This window comes from Pecten maximus, chromosome 14 (genome assembly GCF_902652985.1).
Source record: "Pecten maximus chromosome 14, xPecMax1.1, whole genome shotgun sequence".
NCBI lineage: Eukaryota > Metazoa > Mollusca > Bivalvia > Pectinida > Pectinidae > Pecten > Pecten maximus.
The window spans coordinates 21,034,960-21,054,569 of NC_047028.1; the positions used below are offsets into that span (position 1 = coordinate 21,034,960).

Sequence of the window (19,610 nt, forward strand, 5' to 3'; positions counted from 1 at the left end):
ACAATAACAAGTGTCAAAGGTCGTGATATTGAGCCAGTAGCATGTTGGGATGATGGACTAGACGGTGTGTTCAAGTGAACGCCCTTGACCTTCCTTCAATGTCACGTGGGTCAAATGTGTTAAAATTTACCTTTAAACAAACAGTCTATCACGATACATACAAGTGATCGATAAGGCCTACTGTACAGTACATAAACCATGTATGAAGGGAAATAACTCGTATGGTATAACTTGCGACAATGGCGAGTCTTCGAGAAATTTACGTTACGCTATTTTTCGTGAAACTAGTCAAGACATATCAACACTTTTATCACATTGTGTAAAGAATAATGATATATTCAAAATTGAATTTTAAAGGTTTTTACGACATAGCTTTGTGTTGCTGCCATCGCGGTTTTGTAAAATCATTTTTGATTGGCTAATATCGTAATCGGTGACTATTTTGACACTCGCTGGTTTTATGGTTTATTCACTCAAAGTTCAGTTTGCTTTTAATATATTATATCGAATAAGGACCAGATTAATTTTCCATGCGATGGGTTGACTGCTTATCGATAAAAAAAGGCCCTATACGTTACAACAGTATCTTCTTTTGTAAAGTGAGGTCCACAGTAGTGTGTCCAATCAGCTGACAGTATACATTTATCCTTCGGCATGGACAGACTGCTTCAGGAAAAAAAGTCTGCAGGATTTCGCTTTATGGTGGAAATGAAAATGATCCATTCTGCAGCAAAATGCGACGATTATGTCTGTCAGAGACCATATATTCAAATGAGCACGGCTTCCAACAGACTTGCAACTACGTCTGTTGGTTTGCACCCACAGATCTAGGCTGAAAATCGGTAAAATTCTGGTTTTCTGATCTCGGTTTTAATCAAGCAGCCTCATCGAAGATAACCAAAAGAAACAATAAGTATCACCGGAATAACCTTTTGGCAAAACGTCTGACTTTGTCTGATTTACCCTCTCGGATTATTGGTTGATTTGCCTGTTTTATTGTCGTTGTGGATCGTGTAGCGTGCTGCAATGTCGTTTTTGCGAGAGAGCAGTATGGAGGTGGACCCCCCAGCTACCAATCAGTCTGGGGGACCAGGGACTTTGAAACGTTCCAATAGCGCTCCTATGATCAACGTACTAGTGTCATCGATAGAACCTCACGTTCAACAGGAGTTTAGGTATACACCTGATTATGTAATAGATAATATGATAACAAGTTGGGCGCCAGCAAATCTGACAATATATAGATTATATAACCAAATGTGATTGGATGAATGTAAACAAACAGGTCAAGTCACAATCACTGCTATGAAGGGTTCTCACTGTATCTGAACTTTTTGGATGGTGGTCAGCCACAACACAGAAACTAAATCACGGATAATTGGGACCTTTTTGGATAATAAATAAAAACATTGGCAACTGAGTAATTAATCCAGCCAGTGAAAGGGTTTTTTGGTGGTCAAATTGCTCAATTCCTGGTAACTTTGTTTAACTCCACCATTTATGTTATGTCCAGTATTTAATAAACTACATCAGGTCAAATTCTTTTGATGGTTTCATTTAGTCTGCAGATAAATCATTCCTGTAATGAAGATTCAGCCCACAGGTTTGCGTTCAGTTTGTGTTTCTTTATAAAAAAAGTACATTCAGCGAAAGTAATTCCAAAAATCAAATCTAACACCAACTCCCTTATTATGTAGTTGTTTTTTCTTTTAATTTGATATTTATTATATGGTATACAAGCCAGATTTGCTGCTGCTCTATAGAACCTGTAAAAACTAAAACATTGTATAATATAGTCCCATTGATGCCTGATCATGAATTGCTTAGAGCTACCCCAGTGAAATTTATTTCCAATGGGAGGACTCCAAAAAAAAAAAAGAAATTCTGTGCATGGTGGGTGCTGGAAAAATCTTGGCATAGTATACAGTAGTAGAGTACTGTTTGAATTAAATCACTTTTATGGGTGGTCACTGTTTGATAATCTTGGAAGTCCTCCTGTTTGGTAGATAATTTACTTGAGTAGCCCCTATTAATTTCTTTTTATAATTACTGAGTAAAGTAAAATTGATTCCTTTATGAATGCATTTAAATTCTGATAATTCTGCTTTTTTACATGCACTGCACATCAGCATATAAATATTTCAATGTTAGCCATATTAATAATCACTTTGTACTTATATCTTCCAGTCCACCCTCCTTTAGGTCTGAAGAAGCAACAAGGATAAGAAGATTCAGCTACAGCTCGATGTGCCTTAACAGCCCTAGTGCTGTCTCTGTAAGATCATGTCACACAATTTGGCTGAGCAAACTTGGGGTCAGAAGATATTACATGCGCCCATTATATATTTTTCAGCCAATCCTCCTCTGTTAGTGTCTTATCGGTTGACAACAATGAATTATTTAATTAGATGGGTAAATCCATCATTAAATGTAATAAGTATTTGGTCAAAAATGCTTCCTAGGTCCATCAATTGGCAGGGATAATGCCAAGATTTGCAGTTTTTTTATTAATGATTTTGAAGTTTGCAGTATAAAATATATCTCTACATAGATTTTGTGTCTTCATAATGAATTGTTGATTTTTGTCGCAGAATATCACAGTATTTTCTTTCGGTGTTTCAGGCTCCAGTAAAGATTCCTGATCGAGTGAATCGTCTCAAACTGGAAGAGAGTCACATTGGGGAAAAGGAGAGGCAACATGAAAAGTAAATAGTTATTTATAATCACTAAAGAAACTTCCAGGTGCAGTCCTTGGCTGAATTTACCTAGCTTTCAAACATGTAGTTTCAGTCAATGCAAAAATCAAATTCATTTTTTAGACAATATGAATGCTAGTAACAAAAAGAAAAACATTTTATTTTTTTTTGCCTACGTTGATATGTGCATTTCATTTTATATCATGGGCGGCAAATTTCATACAGGGTGCATGTGTCTGTTCCCATATGTGCCATCATGGTTATGGTAATTCCATGTTATATAAAAGCAAGTTTCTGATTGATCAAACAGTTTTGATGAGATCCAATCGCAAGCGACCTTACAATAAACCTAAACCAGTGCTTTGATAGGAAAATGGAATTGAACGTAAAAATACTGAAAGATGCTCGGACATCCCAGTACCGCTAGTCATCTTTCAATACATTTGTATCTTGCTTTATTCTAAAATACAAAAAAAAAAAAATGCACCATCAACACTGCACCACAATACATAGCTGAAGGTGTGCCATTTCACCCCTAATTATATCAATTGAGAATATTATATTTTAACCAAAACTGTTCTCACATAAGTGATTTATGTTAGATATATGCCGCAAAAATATCTCTCTGGAAAATCCTAGTTTGAGGCTCCAAAAAAATGGAGCATCCCAGAGTCAAGTTTTCAATTTCTCATTTCTTCTGTGCTGAATCTGAGATTATGAAAAAAATACTTTTGAACATATTTCAGTTTAATAAATGTTTCCGGAATTTTGCTAAAATTTCCAAGGAGAGAAAAAAATATGTAGACAGTAGTACATTTTATCAAAAACTTGGATAGAAGAGTGAAGTGATCATAATGCTGATCATGAGGCCCTTTCATGCATACTACTTTTCAAAATTGAAAGCTCTTCATTGCTGCCTCATAAAAATGTTAAGCAAAAAAACCTCTAATATTACATGCTGGCATAATTTTCCAAGAAATCTATGGTTTTAGGAAAGTAAATTGAAGACTATCACAAAAAAATGAAAACATAATCACAAAGAAAATTGAATACATAATCACAAAGTAAATTGAAGACTTAAAAATACTCCCAACATTTCAATATTCCATTTCCCAAACCATGTTGTTGATCAATCTAAATACATGTAGCATAACCAACATGGATATAAAATTTGGAAAAAGGGTCAGAGTAACAACAAATATTTATCTTTATATTGCCTTGGATATGGAAATTGGAGACATAATCACGAAATATGTGGAAAGGTAATAACTATTTATCTTTATTTGATGCCTTTATATGGGAATTGAATATCTTTCAATATATTCTGAATATAATTTTGCCTTTTCATAGGGAAGTCAGCTCAGCCATCAAGTTATCAACATCTTGGGATGAACTCACCTTGGTAAGATTGATGACGATTTATTTGTATCAGTTAAAAAATTTTATAATTTCAAAATGAAGAACCTTGTATGTTGTGATTACTTTTTACCTAAGTATGTACTGGTTCTTACATCATCATAAGACTGTAATTTATAAACTGTCAGGTATCAAAATAAAATTGTATCTGCATTAGTCACAGATAGCAGTGCACAAAGTCCATATGGTTCGGAGACCCTCATTTGTAAGTCCAAAGGTCAAACGTGTGCCAAATGTTCGGAAAAATCTTGTCTAGACTCCTAACATTTCATTTGTGATTTGAATTGTCATAGGATAAAGAATACATTGATGACTTACAGAATGTAGGCCTGATCGGGACAGAAGTGATTTTAAGTTGTCGCTCCAGTTATCTAGCTATCATGAATATTTGAGAAATAGTTGAAAATAATCTTGATGAGATTTGAACAAGTATTCAGTACCACCCACAAGTGCTCTGAATTGTGCTATGATAAAATTATTGTGATCTTCATTTTAAGGTCAAAGATCAATTCAGTTCCAAATTTTAAATATTTTAGTAGTTAGTGAGAAAGGAGAGATGTACCATGTTTTTGTTCACAAAGTCAAATCTCTAGCTTCAAAATTAATGATGGCAGCAATTCATTTCAGGCTCTGATGTTCAGGTGAGAAACATTCCACCTGTGACATTCCAAATTAAATGTTTATCTTATTTCTGTAAAAAAAAAATAGGATGACCAAGAACCGATGGAACAGTTAAAACGACCTCGGTCCTTCAGCGAGTCACTTCACATCTTCACCTCTCCGAGTGTACTAATGCCTGGGGCACCATCTCCTACACGAGTCGGAAAGGTATGACCTACAATACATCGTGTGTTTATCCAAATTTTAACAGATACTCTATATAAAAGCTCTGTAAAGAAATATTTAAATTGAAAATATGAAAGCTCTGTAAAGATATATTAAATTGAAGATTTGAAAGTTCTGTAAAGATATATTAAATTGAAAATTTGAAAGCTCTGTAAAGATATATTAAATTGAAAATTTGAAAGCTCTGTAAAGATATATTAAATTGAAAATAAAGAATTGCCAGCAAAGTGATGTATGCAGCTTGTTTGTTCTTAGGTCAATGTGTCGCATTCAGTTGATTTGTAACATTGCATGGGGATGTCTCGGTAGCCTGCCCAGAATCGCTAAAATTTTGTAACATGATTCTGATTGTAAAATGTTACATATATGTTATATATGCCTGTTGAATAGATGCAATGCTGGATGTGTTGTCATATGAGTTTGTACATTTTCCTTATTAATTCCTGGTGTGCCGCAAGCTCCATCCTCCAGATTTAATTGCTAAGGATGCAAGTACCTGTTGATTAGATGGAATGTTATAGAAATATGGTCTCTTGTCCTGTTATGTAGCAGAGTGGTGGCCCTTTGTTCACTTTCGTCACTTTATCTGGGGGTAAAATCTGTCACCCAGAGTTTTAAAGAAGAGGTTATCCTAGAATTGAACCAGGACAGTCTGAGATCACACCTTCTTGAGAAACACAAACTGCCCTGGCTAGGAGTTGAACCGCATACTTAAAATCTTCAACTGAATTTGTCAGATACATTTTGTTTAAAAAAAATTTCATATTTATATTTGCTTTGTTTTCAGCAATGCTTCTCCCCCTCCATGCAGATTCCTGTTAAGAATATTTCCTTTACACCAAGCCCCAGTCCAAGTCCGACTCGCAAGACATTCATGAGGCAAGTTGACACCTTTGACATTAGTGACTTAAGTGAGGAAAGATACTGAAATATGTAGGGAGTGTAACAGGATAAGTGTAGATAGCATATTTCACAATAGGTTGGACCAACTGTATTACCATGGAAACCTGCCATTGTTTTTTTATGAAATTTGACTAACTCATTAAAATTGTGTGAAAGACAAAACTCTTTCACCTACTTACTTGCTTATAGGTTAAATGTCAAAGGTTGTACTTTACCAATTTCAAATTTTTAAAAAAAATGTGTATAAGATAACTCACAAACCCTTTGACATATTTTATCTTACTGACGAGGTGTAGATTATTGATGTGAGCCCCTTCTAACTTTGCTTTCGTTTTAATTAAACGTGAAATTTACATGAATATTCTGAAAAGGTTCAATAAAAGAACTTTAAAGTGGCATGCATGATAATGTCAGACATGTGGAACTTAAAGCCCACGAGCATAGTTACTATCTGAGTATTTTAGAAAAATTTGTCTCGTATCCAGTACATATGAAGATATAACGGGAATGTCAGTCCTTTCCATAAATCTTTTATTTTCTGTTCACAGGAGTATGAGCCCGATTGTTGTGAATCGTCCTAGTCCTATTGGGAAAAGGAAACGTAAGTGGCATATGATTAACTAATATGAATGATTTATCCATCACAGTGATATCAATTTATACAATATCGTGTGTTCTGTGAGAAGTCTGTGATAAACATTCATTCATGTAATGTCAAAAACAGGAGTTTGAGAATCAAGCTAGTCATCATAACCAGTAATTTCTACAAATTCATTTTCTATTCGGAAGATACAGATTTTCTGTATTTTGACATCATAATTTCTGTTTGTGTTAACAGTGGATACGGATCCAGAGAACTATCTGAGTCCACCAAAAAGGTTCCACTCTGGTCCCAGTACACCAGACAGAATCCTCCACCATCCTCTCGCTCACAGGTTGGTACCAGGGTAGAAATGCTGAGTTATTTGTGTAGTAGAACTGGACTGGGTTGATCATCGGCGACCAGGTAGCTCATTTGGTAGAGCATCTGGCTAGTGTTCGGAGGTCCTGGGTTCAATCCCCAGTCTGGCTGTGCATTTTTCCACTCCTATATTTTCGCCTGTTTTTTGTGTCGCCTTTGAAAAAGGAGACATATAGGTATTACTTTTCGTCGGTGTCGGTGTCGGCGTCATCCGGAAAATGGTTTTCGTGCGATAACTTTAGTAGTTTAGAACGGATTAATTCGAAACTTCATGGGAAGGTTCATTACCATGATAGCTCGGACAAGTTCGATAACCAAAATTATTCGCACCTTTTTAAAAGAGTTATAGCCCTTTAATTTTTTGCGAAAATGGTTTCCACTCAATAACTTGAATAATTATTACTGGATTAATTTGAAACTGCATGGGAAGGTTCGTTACCATAATACTGTGGACAAGTTCGTTAACCAAATTTATTCGGACCTTTTTAAAAGAGTTATAGCCCTTTAATTTTTTTTGCGAAAATAGAATGTTCGTTACCATAATACTGTGGACAAGTTTGTTATTGTTTTTTTTTATTCAAGTCCTAGTTTTAAAGAGTTATGGCCCTTTAATTACTGGAATTAATTCAAAATTTCATGGGAAGTCTTTCGCAAGTTTTTAAAAGAGTTATAGCCATTTATTTTTTCAAGTCCTAATTTTAAAGAGTTATGACCCTTTAATTATTCGCATACACAGGCGACACCTCCACTTCCGTGGAATTCTTGTTCTGGATTCCCTTCATTGTCATTATTTTGTGGTGAATCATTATAAAGGTTATGTACAAAATGTTATTTCCCATTGAATATGGAAATATACTTCTAAATAGAAATGAAAACAATCTCTTTTTTAGCTCACTTTATAGTCTGTAGACAATTTGTATTAAAAGATTTCAAACTGGTACCATATCGCATGTAAAAAGTTCAGAGATTTTGTCTTGTTTACTTTGTGTATTTTGAAGTAAAAGCCACACAAATATTTTACTGAAATCATTTTACTTTATTTTGTCCATGTGCTGTCGATATTCCTTAATATCCTGTATAGAGGGGCCTCCAGCTTTCCTCTTCCTTCAAAACCTGGCACGTCTTTAAAAGACCCAGCCTGTTAATAGAATAATAAACAAAATGAACCAATCCTTTACCTTTAATACAGGAGATCTTTCACAGCGTTGAAGCATTCCTATGACAGTTGTAAGTTGTATTGAAAAAGGTGTTGGTCCAAGTGCTGTTTTCATAAAGTAGACAATCTCTTAATATTCCTTTGTCACTCTATTTCTATGGACCAGATATGTATTTCAGATTTTTTGTATTGCAGCAGTATATCATCTAGTAGTTTAGAGGCAGGAAGTCCTGACCAGACTGTACCACGATGTGAGGGGATGAACGAGGTGCCCACACAGAATAGACTGCCACCACATATGTATGGCTTCATGCCGCTCCACGACTCGCATGAAATGCAGACGACAGACTCTGAAACATCAGATATTGCTGAATCAGCAGATTTGTCTGACCACAATCTATCATTATCAGGAAGTCCGGGCAGTAGTCGTGGTTTCCAGCCTATCAGACAACAACACACGCCCTTATGACCCCGGTGTACTCCGAAAACTTTTTAAGACTACTAGTGGACCTCTTGCCTATTTATGCGGGAACTCCTTACAAGAGTACATCAGTTCTGATGTGAAATGAATGTCAACAGGCAGTGGACAATGTGCTGGCGCAGCATCGTGTTTAGGATTGTTGAGCATTGTGTCAGATTTGGCAAATGTTCGCTTTTGTCTGTGATAAAAGATTTGACTGCGAAGGGAGACAATTCTGTATGCATATAGTACAAGGGGAGACAACTTTGTTATGCTTCCTGAAATTTAAGAAAGGAGGCAGTATTGTGTAAATATATCTTGTTATTGATTTTGTGGTGCTCATTGTTATGTTGACGAAATGTTGGTTTCTTACTCCATTTAACATGTATATATATCTGGGTTTGTTGTACAAGAGATGCACCTGGGTCTGTCGTACAACAGATGGACCTGTTACTGTAACATGTATATATATCTGGGTCTGTCGTACAACAGATGGACCTGGGTCTGTCGTACAACAGATGGACCTGGGTCTGTCGTACAACAGATGGACCTTTGTCTGTCGTACAACAGATGGACCTAGGCCTGTAACATGTATATATATCTGGGTCTGTCGCACAACAAATGGACCTGGGTCTGTCGTACAACAGATGGACCTAGGCCTGTAACATGTATATATATCTCGGTCTGTCGTACAACAGATGGACCTGGGTCTGTAACATTTATATATATCTGGGTCGGTCATACAACAGATGGACCTGGGTCTGTCGTACAACAGATGGACCTGGGTCTGTCGTACAACAAATGGACCTATGCCTGTAATATGTATATATATCTTGGTCTGTTGTACAACAGATGGACCTGTTACTGTAACATATATATATATATATCTGGGTCTGTCGTACAACAGATGGACCTGGGTCTGTCCTACAACAGATGGACCTGGGTCTGTCGTACAACAGATGAGCCTGGGTCTGTAACATGTATATATATCTGGGTCTGTTGTACAACAGATGGACCTGGGTCTGTCGTACAACAAATGGACCTATGCCTGTAACATGTATATTTATCTTGGTCTGTTGTACAACAGATGGACCTGTTACTGTAACATATATATATATATATATATATATATCTGGGTCTGTCGTACAACAGATGGACCTGGGTCTGCAACATGTATATTTACCTGGGTCTGTCGTACAACAGATGGACCTAGGTCTGCAACATGTATATATATCTGGGTCGGTCGTACAACAGATGTACCTAGGCCTGGGTCTGTCGTACAACAGATGGACCTAGGCTTGTTCTGTGTAATATTGAACTCCTGTATGTTTTGGCCTGTACACACAGCAGTACAAGATTCACCTCTTCAATGTTATGGTTACAGCCTATATTATAGCTTGTCTGGTGATGGGTACTACAAATTTGAACATCCCCAAGTAATCAAATAATGCACATTAGTTTACAAATGGGAGTATTTTACTTGCCTCCAACCCTGTCACATATTTTTCAAATGTCCTTATTTTAGACGCCTGTGTTCTAGAAATTAAAGATACAGAATTTTCAAATTCTATCAAAATATCAATGAAATTTATATTGGTTTTCAAAATAGGTTTAAAAGTATAAATTTTTTTGTCTAATTAAAACTAATAGCATTATTGTATAAGACTTAAATGTCATCTGCAAAGTTAATGAAAAACGAAATCTTAAAATTTGATTTGTGCCTGATCTTTGTGTACTATATTGGATTGTATTTGTTAAATTTGATGCAGTCACCTTATAAGTGCGGATTCATGTGTACGATTTAAGGTAGTATTTCATATAATTATAGGTACAACAGGAGTTTCAACACCTCCTGGTGCCTGTACACATTTAATGTAAGTTTAAGAGAATAACTACAGCATTTTATGATTTACCTATGAATAGTTTACACCTGAAGACAGGGTTTCTATTGAGCCTTAAGAATTTACCTTATTGATTTGACCTCTGTCACCTTAATATTTGACCTGTTTGGTGATGTGTACCAGTGGATAGTGCTGCAGTGATTTCTCAGGAAGTCTTAATTCACTGTACACATCTAGTGTTGGAGATGATGTTTGTATATATTTATATGTAACCTATGTGCAATAACTATCTAGACAGTCGTCGGTATATCGTTATATTGCGTCTTGCTACGAAGATAAATGTCTTTAGACTGGCTTATGAACTGCACAGTTCATTGTCATTGAAAAAATATTTTTTTATATATTGGATTTGTGTTTAAAGCTGAAATTACATAATTTTTTCATTGTGAGCTTTTTTATTTTAGGTAAGTTGGTAGAAAGACAACTTAGGATACATTCTACAATAAGTTTGGGATTATATTAGTATTTGTCAGAGTAATCCCCCTTGAAATTTATAGTAACCAATGGTTATAAGTTCAGATTACAGAGGCCAACTCGATTTGCAGTCTTTTCAGGAGATCGCATTCTGTTATATATAAATCAAGTAAACCGGAAGAACATAACCCAAAACAAACAAGTTTTTAAATTTTCTCAAACACTGACACAAACATGTGCACGTATGTGTGATAAATCCTTCTCTAGTGAAACTCGTCACTCGCACGCTTATATATGGTCGCCGCCTTCTGGAAGATAAATCTTCCAACTTCAAGAGGGAAGAGGTAGAAGATCTTCCAAAAGCAGAAGAGCTACAAATCGAGTGACTGGAAGATATATTCCAGAAGAAGAAAAATGCAAATCGAGTTGGCTTCAGGCTTCGTATTGTGAAATTCATTTCTAAGTGAGGACAGAGGGCTGTGTCATGGTAACATCAAAAGTATCCTTAAACTTTGCATTGTCTTATACCTACTGACTTATAAAATCATTATTGTGGCTTATATCTGTCAACTTTTCCTTTTACACATTCATGTTGCGATCATCCATTGATATTGTTGCTCATCTGTGAATTTTTTCATATCCGTTTTAAATGTTGAAAAAAATTCAACTTCACTTAAATGAAATTGAAAAAAGACACTTGTGTATGAGAAACGCTATAAAAATATGTAAATATTTTAAATGTGATGTTATTTCAGAATGAGTGAGATCGAGGGCATTTCCTGAGCATTATGTTAAATGATCAACTGTACACAAATGAATCCTAATTATAAGTCCTAAACCCTGAATCTGAACAGTTGTTCATTCTTCTGGCTAATAAGATGGTGTTTGAGTGAAGATTTACTTTAATGCTTTATTTAGTTCTATGTTTGTGGTAATTACAAACCATATATAAAATACACAGATACATTGAGTGCAAACATGAGATAAGATTCTATGTAAATATTTTATTTTTCATTTCATAATTTAAGCATATTTGTTTTGCGATTGAAATTGTTCATTTTGACACCTATGTTTGAAGAAAAGAAAGACAGGATCAATTGTCTTGTCTCAGTTTGTCAACATCATAACCTAGGTCTGACATATGATTCTGAAATTACATTAGAATTTTTACCATCATTTGAAAAAATAACACCAGAAAGATACACTGGAGAAACTTTTCTAGTATCATAGATAATAATGTCAGAGCTTAATTGTAAGATAATTCCTGTACCCATGGTAAATTACAGCTATAAAATATTGTTATAAAAATTATTTGCTGGTATGTTCTTGAATTAATGAATTATAATTTTTTTTTTTATCATTTCAGTTTTTGATCTTGATGTAAATGAAAGTCACTTGTGTGATTCTGCAGTATATGTCTCGATAGTGTTCTTTTACTTCTAAAAATTCAATTTAGCATCATAAGGTAAAATGCCTGAGAGTTTCCATATTACGAGAAGGCATTGATCCTGACATATATGTAACCTCAACCAAAGTCCAATAAAAAGAAACTAAGTATAACTATGCTTCAATTAGGAGTATTTGTTTCAATAGCCCTTTCCATATTTTTATATAAAATTCCTTCACATTATGTTCTTTACTTGTCAAATATTTAACATTGCCAGCATTCTCTTGCAGTTGTGCAAAATTGACCAGAATTTTAATAATACACAAAATGATGTTATGGTAAAAATAAAAGAATGGGGAGATCGCTAAACAACCATGCCAACACCACTACGTTATGAAGATTTGATGGAGGTGGTAAAGGGTCTTATGTTGTCTGGAGATTTGATGGAGGCGGTAAAGGGTCTTATGTTGTCTGAAGATTTGATGGAGGCGGTAAAGGGTCTTATGTTGCCTGAAGATTTGATGGAGGCGGTAAAGGGTCTTATGTTGTCTGAAGATTTGATGGAGGCGGTAAAGGGTCTTATGTTGTCTGGAGATTTGATGGAGGCGGTAAAGGGTCTTATGTTGTCTGGAGATTTGATGGAGGCGGTAAAGGGTCTTATGTTGTCTGAAGATTTGATGGAGGAGGTAAAGGGTCTTATGTTGTCTGAAGATTTGATGGAGGAGGTAAAGGGTCTTATGTTGTCTGGAGATTTGATGGAGGCGGTAAAGGGTCTTATGTTGTCTGGAGATTTGATGGAGGCGGTAAAGGGTCTTATGTTGTCTGGAGATTTGATGGAGGCGGTAAAGGGTCTTATGTTGTCTGGAGATTTGATGGAGGCGGTAAAGGGTCTTATGTTGTCTGAAGATTTGATGGAGGAGGTAAAGGGTCTATGTTGTCTGAAGATTTGATGGAGGCGGTAAAGGGTCTTATGTTGTCTGGAGATTTGATGGAGGCGGTAAAGGGTCTTATGTTGTCTGGAGATTTGATGGAGGCGGTAAAGGGTCTTATGTTGTCTGGAGATTTGATGGAGGCGGTAAAGGGTCTTATGTTGTCTCAACTGCCTTATTGTTATGATATACTATTCAAGATAACTAGGATATGTTTTTTACGGAATTTTTACCCTGGGAACTAAATTTTTGGTTTGAGTTTAGCAAGGTCTTTGAATTACCAGTGTTTGAGATTACAAAGTTCGACAATGAATTAAGTCTGTTTGTCTTGGGATCCTTATGTTTCACATAAACCCCTTAAAAGTACTGACTCCTGATTGTAATTACTTAAGCATTGAACGGCTTCCAGTTGGCATTCATATTGACTATGAATGCCAACTGAAAGCCGTTCAATGCTTATATTTACCATCTGCGATTTTTTATTTGTCATGCGATTTTTTTTTGAAATTTTCAAATTCAAATTTCAGTTGGCAGTTCATAAGCTGGTGAACTCGCAACTGAATTGGTAGGGTTTTATAGTGGCAGTGCCATACAATGGTAAATATATACCAGTTACCTGCTTGCCAAACTTACCAGGCCTCTCTATTGTTCTATATTGTATAATATAAAGCTTTCATTTGACTAAATCTTTCTTAACATCATAACCACGATCTATAAGCACACAAGGGGTCTTACTGTGGGAGGAAACTGAAACATCCAGATACAAACCCACGGGGTGATCAGGTGACCTCATACTACACCTCTGACTGGGAATGGAACTCTGGTCATCTAGATCGGTGAAAAATGGATATGTTGTCACTGTGGCACCATGCCACCTCAAATGTCACAGGAACATTTATCAGTCACCAAGTAAAATATCAGATGCCAACTACAATAAAAAAAAATTAGTAATTTAACCATTGTATGATATTTCAAGTGGAAGAATTCATATCGGGGAGGATATTTTAATATCATGTTTTAATATCCTGTAATAACCCCAGGGGCCAACACATATCCTCTGACTTACAAGTAATGGGGTTTGTTGCAGGACAGTAGCATTTGTTGGTAATTCTATTGAAAAACAGAAGGTCTTGTTATTCTTTTAGAAAAAAATACATATTGTAACTACTGAAAAACAATACTTATAATATTGTAAGTCTTCTAATGAAAACAATAGATATTGTAAGTCTTCTAATGAAAACAATAGATATTGTAACTCTATTGAATAATAAGATGTTGTAAGTAATAGAGATTGTGATTCTATTGAAAACAATACATATTGTAACTATTGAAAAACAATACATATTGTAATTCTTCTATGGAAAACAATAGATATTGTAATGCTATTCAAACCAATAGATATTGTAATTATATTAAAAAAACTAGGTAATGTGTTCTATTGAAAAACAATAGATACAAAGGGCTTTTTGCTGCATGACTTTTGTTTGTGCATATTATGTTAGAGGATGTAGACTGTTTAATTACGTAAAAACATCTTACCTTATATACAGCTATTGTAAATAGTAGTACATTGTGTATATGTATTGTAAAAAGTATAAATGGAGTATTGCTTTTTGAAAGTATAAATATTGTTTGATAGATGTACATAGTGTAAATATGTATATTATAATGTACAGTGTAAATACACATTTTAGCTGGGCTATATTGTAAATACTGTAAATACAAACAGGCCATTGTATATAGTGTATATAATCCTATTGTATATATTGCCCTGGTAAATTGGCGTATAATGTATAGTTTATTGGTACAGAGTGCCTCATAGTGCATATTATCTCACCTGCTTTTCAATGTTATTTTCAAGGTCTTTTCAGTAATATTGTAAATGTTGTCTATTGCCATATTTATATTTGTGTTCGATTCATGAAAAAGTGCAGGCGTGGATCAATGTCATGAAAACAATAAAAGTTTTGAATCAGGCTGTAGCTTTTCTGCATTAAATTCAGAATAATAAATCGGTAAATGTAGACTGAAGGACATACCACTGTCCTTGATCATCCTCTCCTTGTCCTTGATCATCCTCTCCTTGTCCTCGATCATCCTCTCCTAGTCCATCGATCATCCTCTCCTTGTCCTCGATCATCCTCTCCTTGTCCTCGATCATCCTCTCCTTGTCCATCGATCATCCTCTCCTTGTCCTCGATCATCCTCTCCTTGTCCATCGATCATCCTCTCCTTGTCCATCGATCATCCTCTCCTTGTCCTCGATCATCCTCTCCTTGTCCTCGATCATCCTCTCCTTGTCCTCGATCATCCTCTCCTTGTCCTCGATCATCCTCTCCTTGTCCTCGATCATTTTCTCCTTGTCCTCGATCATCCTCTCCTTGTCCTCGATCATCCTCTCCTTGTCCATCGATCATCCTCTCCTTGTCCTCGATCATTCCTCTCCTTGTCCTCGATCATCCTCTCCTTGTCCTCGATCATCCTCTCCTTGTCCTCGATCATCCTCTCCTTGTCCTCGATCATCCTCTCCTTGTCCTCGATCATCCTCTCCTTGTCCTCGATCATCCTCTCCTTGTCCTCGATCATCCTCTCCTTGTCCTCGATCATCCTCTCCTTGTCCTCCTCGATCATCCTCTCCTTGTCCTCGATCATTTTCTCCTTGTCCTCGATCATCCTCTCCTTGTCCTCGATCATCCTCTCCTTGTCCTCGATCATTTTCTCCTTGTCCTCGATCATCCTCTCCTTGTCCTCGATCATCTTCTCCTTGTCCTCAATCATCCTCTCTTTGTCCTCGATCATCCTCTCCTTGTCCATCGATCATCCTCTCCTTGTCCATCGATCATCCTCTCCTTGTCCTCGATCATCCTCTCCTTGTCCTCGATCATCCTCTCCTTGTCCTCGATCATTTTCTCCTTGTCCTCGATCATCCTCTCCTTGTCCTCGATCATCCTCTCCTTGTCCTCGATCATTTTCTCCTTGTCCTCGATCATCCTCTCCTTGTCCTCGATCATTTTCTCCTTGTCCTCGATCATCCTCTCCTTGTCCTTGATCATCCTCTCCTTGTCCTCGATCATCCTCTCGTTCAGCTCCACAATTCATGAGCATTTTACACATTACATATTGTGAATATATGCCATATACAAATGTACATGGATGATTCTGGATCATGAATGCTTTTGGAAAAATTTTGTTTTGTTTATATTTTGAAGGAGATTTTCGAAAAATCTCATCATTAAAGTTATCCATAAGGTGTACATATATTCACATCTAAAAAACTCCCAAATTGTACACACAAAACCTGTCAATTAAACAAAAAGAATAAATATTTTTCTGACTGTATATGTACATGCTTATATTCTCTAAACATTACCTGGGTAAAATAACTGTATCAGAAGTCTTAGCTGTTGTGTTTGACGTTGTAAAGGTAAACTTGATTAAGAGTACCGTATTTAATGGGAAAAATTGACGTCATTGTATTGTTCAGTTAAGGTGTTGGGAAATATGGTCAGGTATTAGGTTATAATATTAGAAAACTTAATTATTTTTCAGAAGTTAATCTATTGTTCAATATGAATTATCTTTTAAACACATGCTCTGAAAATGTGAAGGCTAGGCGATACCTTGGTATGTGGATTGATTGGCAATGAAATCTTAGTTATCATTAATATACATATACAAGGTACATATTTTTCAACCCTCAGGTCATTTTTTCTTTTAAGTTTAATTTAAATACAGCCTCGTTAAAAAATATTCCTGTACGTACATATTTTTTTCAGCCCTCAGGTTTATTTTTCATTTAAGTTGAATGTAAATACAGCCTCAGTAAAAAAACATCCCTGTGATTGATGCCTATATTCCTCACTAATGGTCAAGTTGGATTTTGTTTTAAGGATTAGATGCCATTGAGTTTCCTGTGATATTTTTAGTCCATTTTAACTGGTCTTTGTGATGGCCATAAGTTGTATGGAAAACATTCTCTCCTCTCTAACCCTGCATAATTGTTAAATTTCACAGAGCTAATATTTCATGGTTGTCCATTTGGAACTAGTTGGTAGATATTAAATTTAGTACAACCACACCTTATAAACACTCTGCAATAAACATTTCTGACATTTGTTTACATTTATATAAATATTTTTTAATCATTTGTTTGCTATATTTTATTATCTTTCATATTGCAGAATTCAATTCCTTGCAAATATAATGTACATTTAAATGATGATTGTGGTCCTTATTCATTTTCATTATTAATATGTCAAAATTATATAGAAGTGTTTGGGACAAAGGCAATGCTATGTAACATGAGATATTTGATGTTTATAAGCATCCATGGTTTTCATGGTGGATAAGGGACCACAAGAGATAAATTCAAGAAAATTGAGTTGAAATATTGAAGAAAAATCAGAAAGTCAAGGTTGAACTTAATCCAATTAAAACTTGTCCAGTCTTTAACATGTGTTTAACAGTAATACACAGGGTCAGTTGTGATATACAGTCAAACTTTGTTAGACCAAAATAAATAATGACTTGGTTCTGAGGGCCTCCCTCATCTGCTTTGAAGTCCTAAAAAGTTCATCTCATATCTGTATCCTGGTGGAATAAAGATAATCTCGTTATTCTTTGGGAGATGAATTTGTGGAAGAAAAACATCACCATAAAATCTTTCTCCTGTAATATCCATTATATTTAACCATAAAATTAGGAAATTGCATGTTCATTAATGATGTAAAACAAAGACAAAGAACTGATAAATCATTGTTTCCCACATTTTGAAGCAGTTTATATGAAAATGGATAAAAATTGGTATGAAAACTAAAAACAAACATGCCCTCGTCTGTTTTTTTTTTTTTTTTTTTTTTACCAATAAAATGATTAAAAAAATGTATTTCCCTCCCTCATCTTTTTTTTACAAAAATTGGCCTGAGAACCAGTTACATGTAAATACATTTATAGAGTCTTATCTCTAAGTCTTTGTGGCAATAGAATATAAAACTTTTGAGACACCCCGATTATTCAAGGGAAATGATTACATGTATTTCTTCAGTTCTAAATAATTTTTTTCTGTCCGAAATGAAGCTAAGAGTTCAGCAGAGTCTTCGAGCTATCAGGGTTTGAGATAACCAAGTTTGACTGTATTTTGATATTAATATGGAAATCACATTAAATGATACACTTAACATTCTTTAAAAGCTATTATGTAAATATCAGCATTAAATGGTCAGTATTCTTTGGAGCTGAAAATACTCTTGGTTTTAAAGTAACATTGTAGGGAAGTTATACTGACAGGGTATGTTTCGGCCAGTATTTTACAGTATTTAACTTTCGATTTAAATTATTTCTCTATTTTTTTTTAGAAATTTCTTAAGATGAAAAATATCAAACATTCAATGCCTTTTTAAGATGAAATGCCTCTTCCTAAATCTATACTGTCCGAGGTGCATCTTCACAGTTCATGGTGCATTCTCGGCCATATTGGCTGTCAAGGTTGTCAGTATATGAAACGTCCCTTTGGTAATGTCCATGCTGTGATATCGCCTAACAATGCAATCATCATTTCCATCTACTGATACACTGTTTTGTGGTTGGTATCGCTATTACTGTCTTGGTTATTTTATTTTCTTGGTCTTGTGTAAATATTCAACATCACCTCAAATTCCACATTATCAGGTAAACACGTAACTTTAAAACACATTGATACATTTGTGTCTACATGAAAAGATATTAATTACAAACATACCTTCACAGAGATTGTAATTAAAAATAATGTAGCAATTAGGTAACGTTGACAGGGATATCCATAATTTTACCAGGGTGAGATTTTCTTTTCTCTTACCCAGTACGTTGCTGTATAAACATGTACATGCCCATTTTTGTCAAATAAAAAGACCCGTCTATATCATATCTCAAGATTTTGTTTATTCAATTCATCTACAAATGTATATATATATTTATGTTAGCAGTAACTTGTGAAGGACACTGCATGCTGTTTACTTTCAACCTTTGTTTTGAAAATTACAAAGCAATTTATGGTGCCCTCTGAAATGCTACACAATTTTATTCGGTAATTCCTATCAAAATTAGTATCTGAATGGTATACATTTCTTGTAGAGCTTCCTACAGCTTTAACTTTTGTTCGAGCCCACAGTATAATGATTTGAAACTTAACATTTCCTTTGGTATTTAGTTACCAAATTACCTGTTAATCTAGATGCCAATACCTCTTCTGACCCAAGGACAAACAAAGTTCATGATACTTTATATTTCAAACTTTCAGTAAATGAATTAAATTAGTTGTTGTATTGCCTATTGTTATTGGTTATTGACCCAAGGTCAAGTGAAGGTCACGATGCTTGCATTACCTTTTGTAACTGGTTGCCAATGGCTCTCCTGACCCAAGGTCAACCAAAGGTCATAAACCATCATTGAAGTATCTATCCATTAAATGCCTGAAATGGAACATGAGAAGCATTAAAAGTAGATATGTTTTTTCATTTGTTGTGGGTCATTTTCATTAATCAGTAACAGTATATTAGACAGGGTC

At 35.2% G+C, this 19,610-nt stretch overlaps 1 protein-coding gene across 1 annotated transcript; it reads left to right on the forward strand.

Moving 5' to 3' along the window:
- Positions 1-535: 535 nt before the first annotated feature.
- LOC117342820 (protein FAM122A-like) lies at positions 536-18,976 on the forward strand. Its single transcript, XM_033905079.1, has 9 exons — positions 536-1,175; positions 2,188-2,275; positions 2,623-2,705; positions 4,047-4,098; positions 4,821-4,940; positions 5,746-5,837; positions 6,410-6,462; positions 6,700-6,796; positions 8,174-18,976. Exons 1-9 carry the CDS (start codon positions 1,027-1,029, stop codon positions 8,445-8,447), a joined length of 1,008 nt encoding a protein of 335 aa, XP_033760970.1. The 5' UTR covers positions 536-1,026; the 3' UTR covers positions 8,448-18,976.
- The last annotated feature ends 634 nt before the right edge of the window (positions 18,977-19,610 follow it).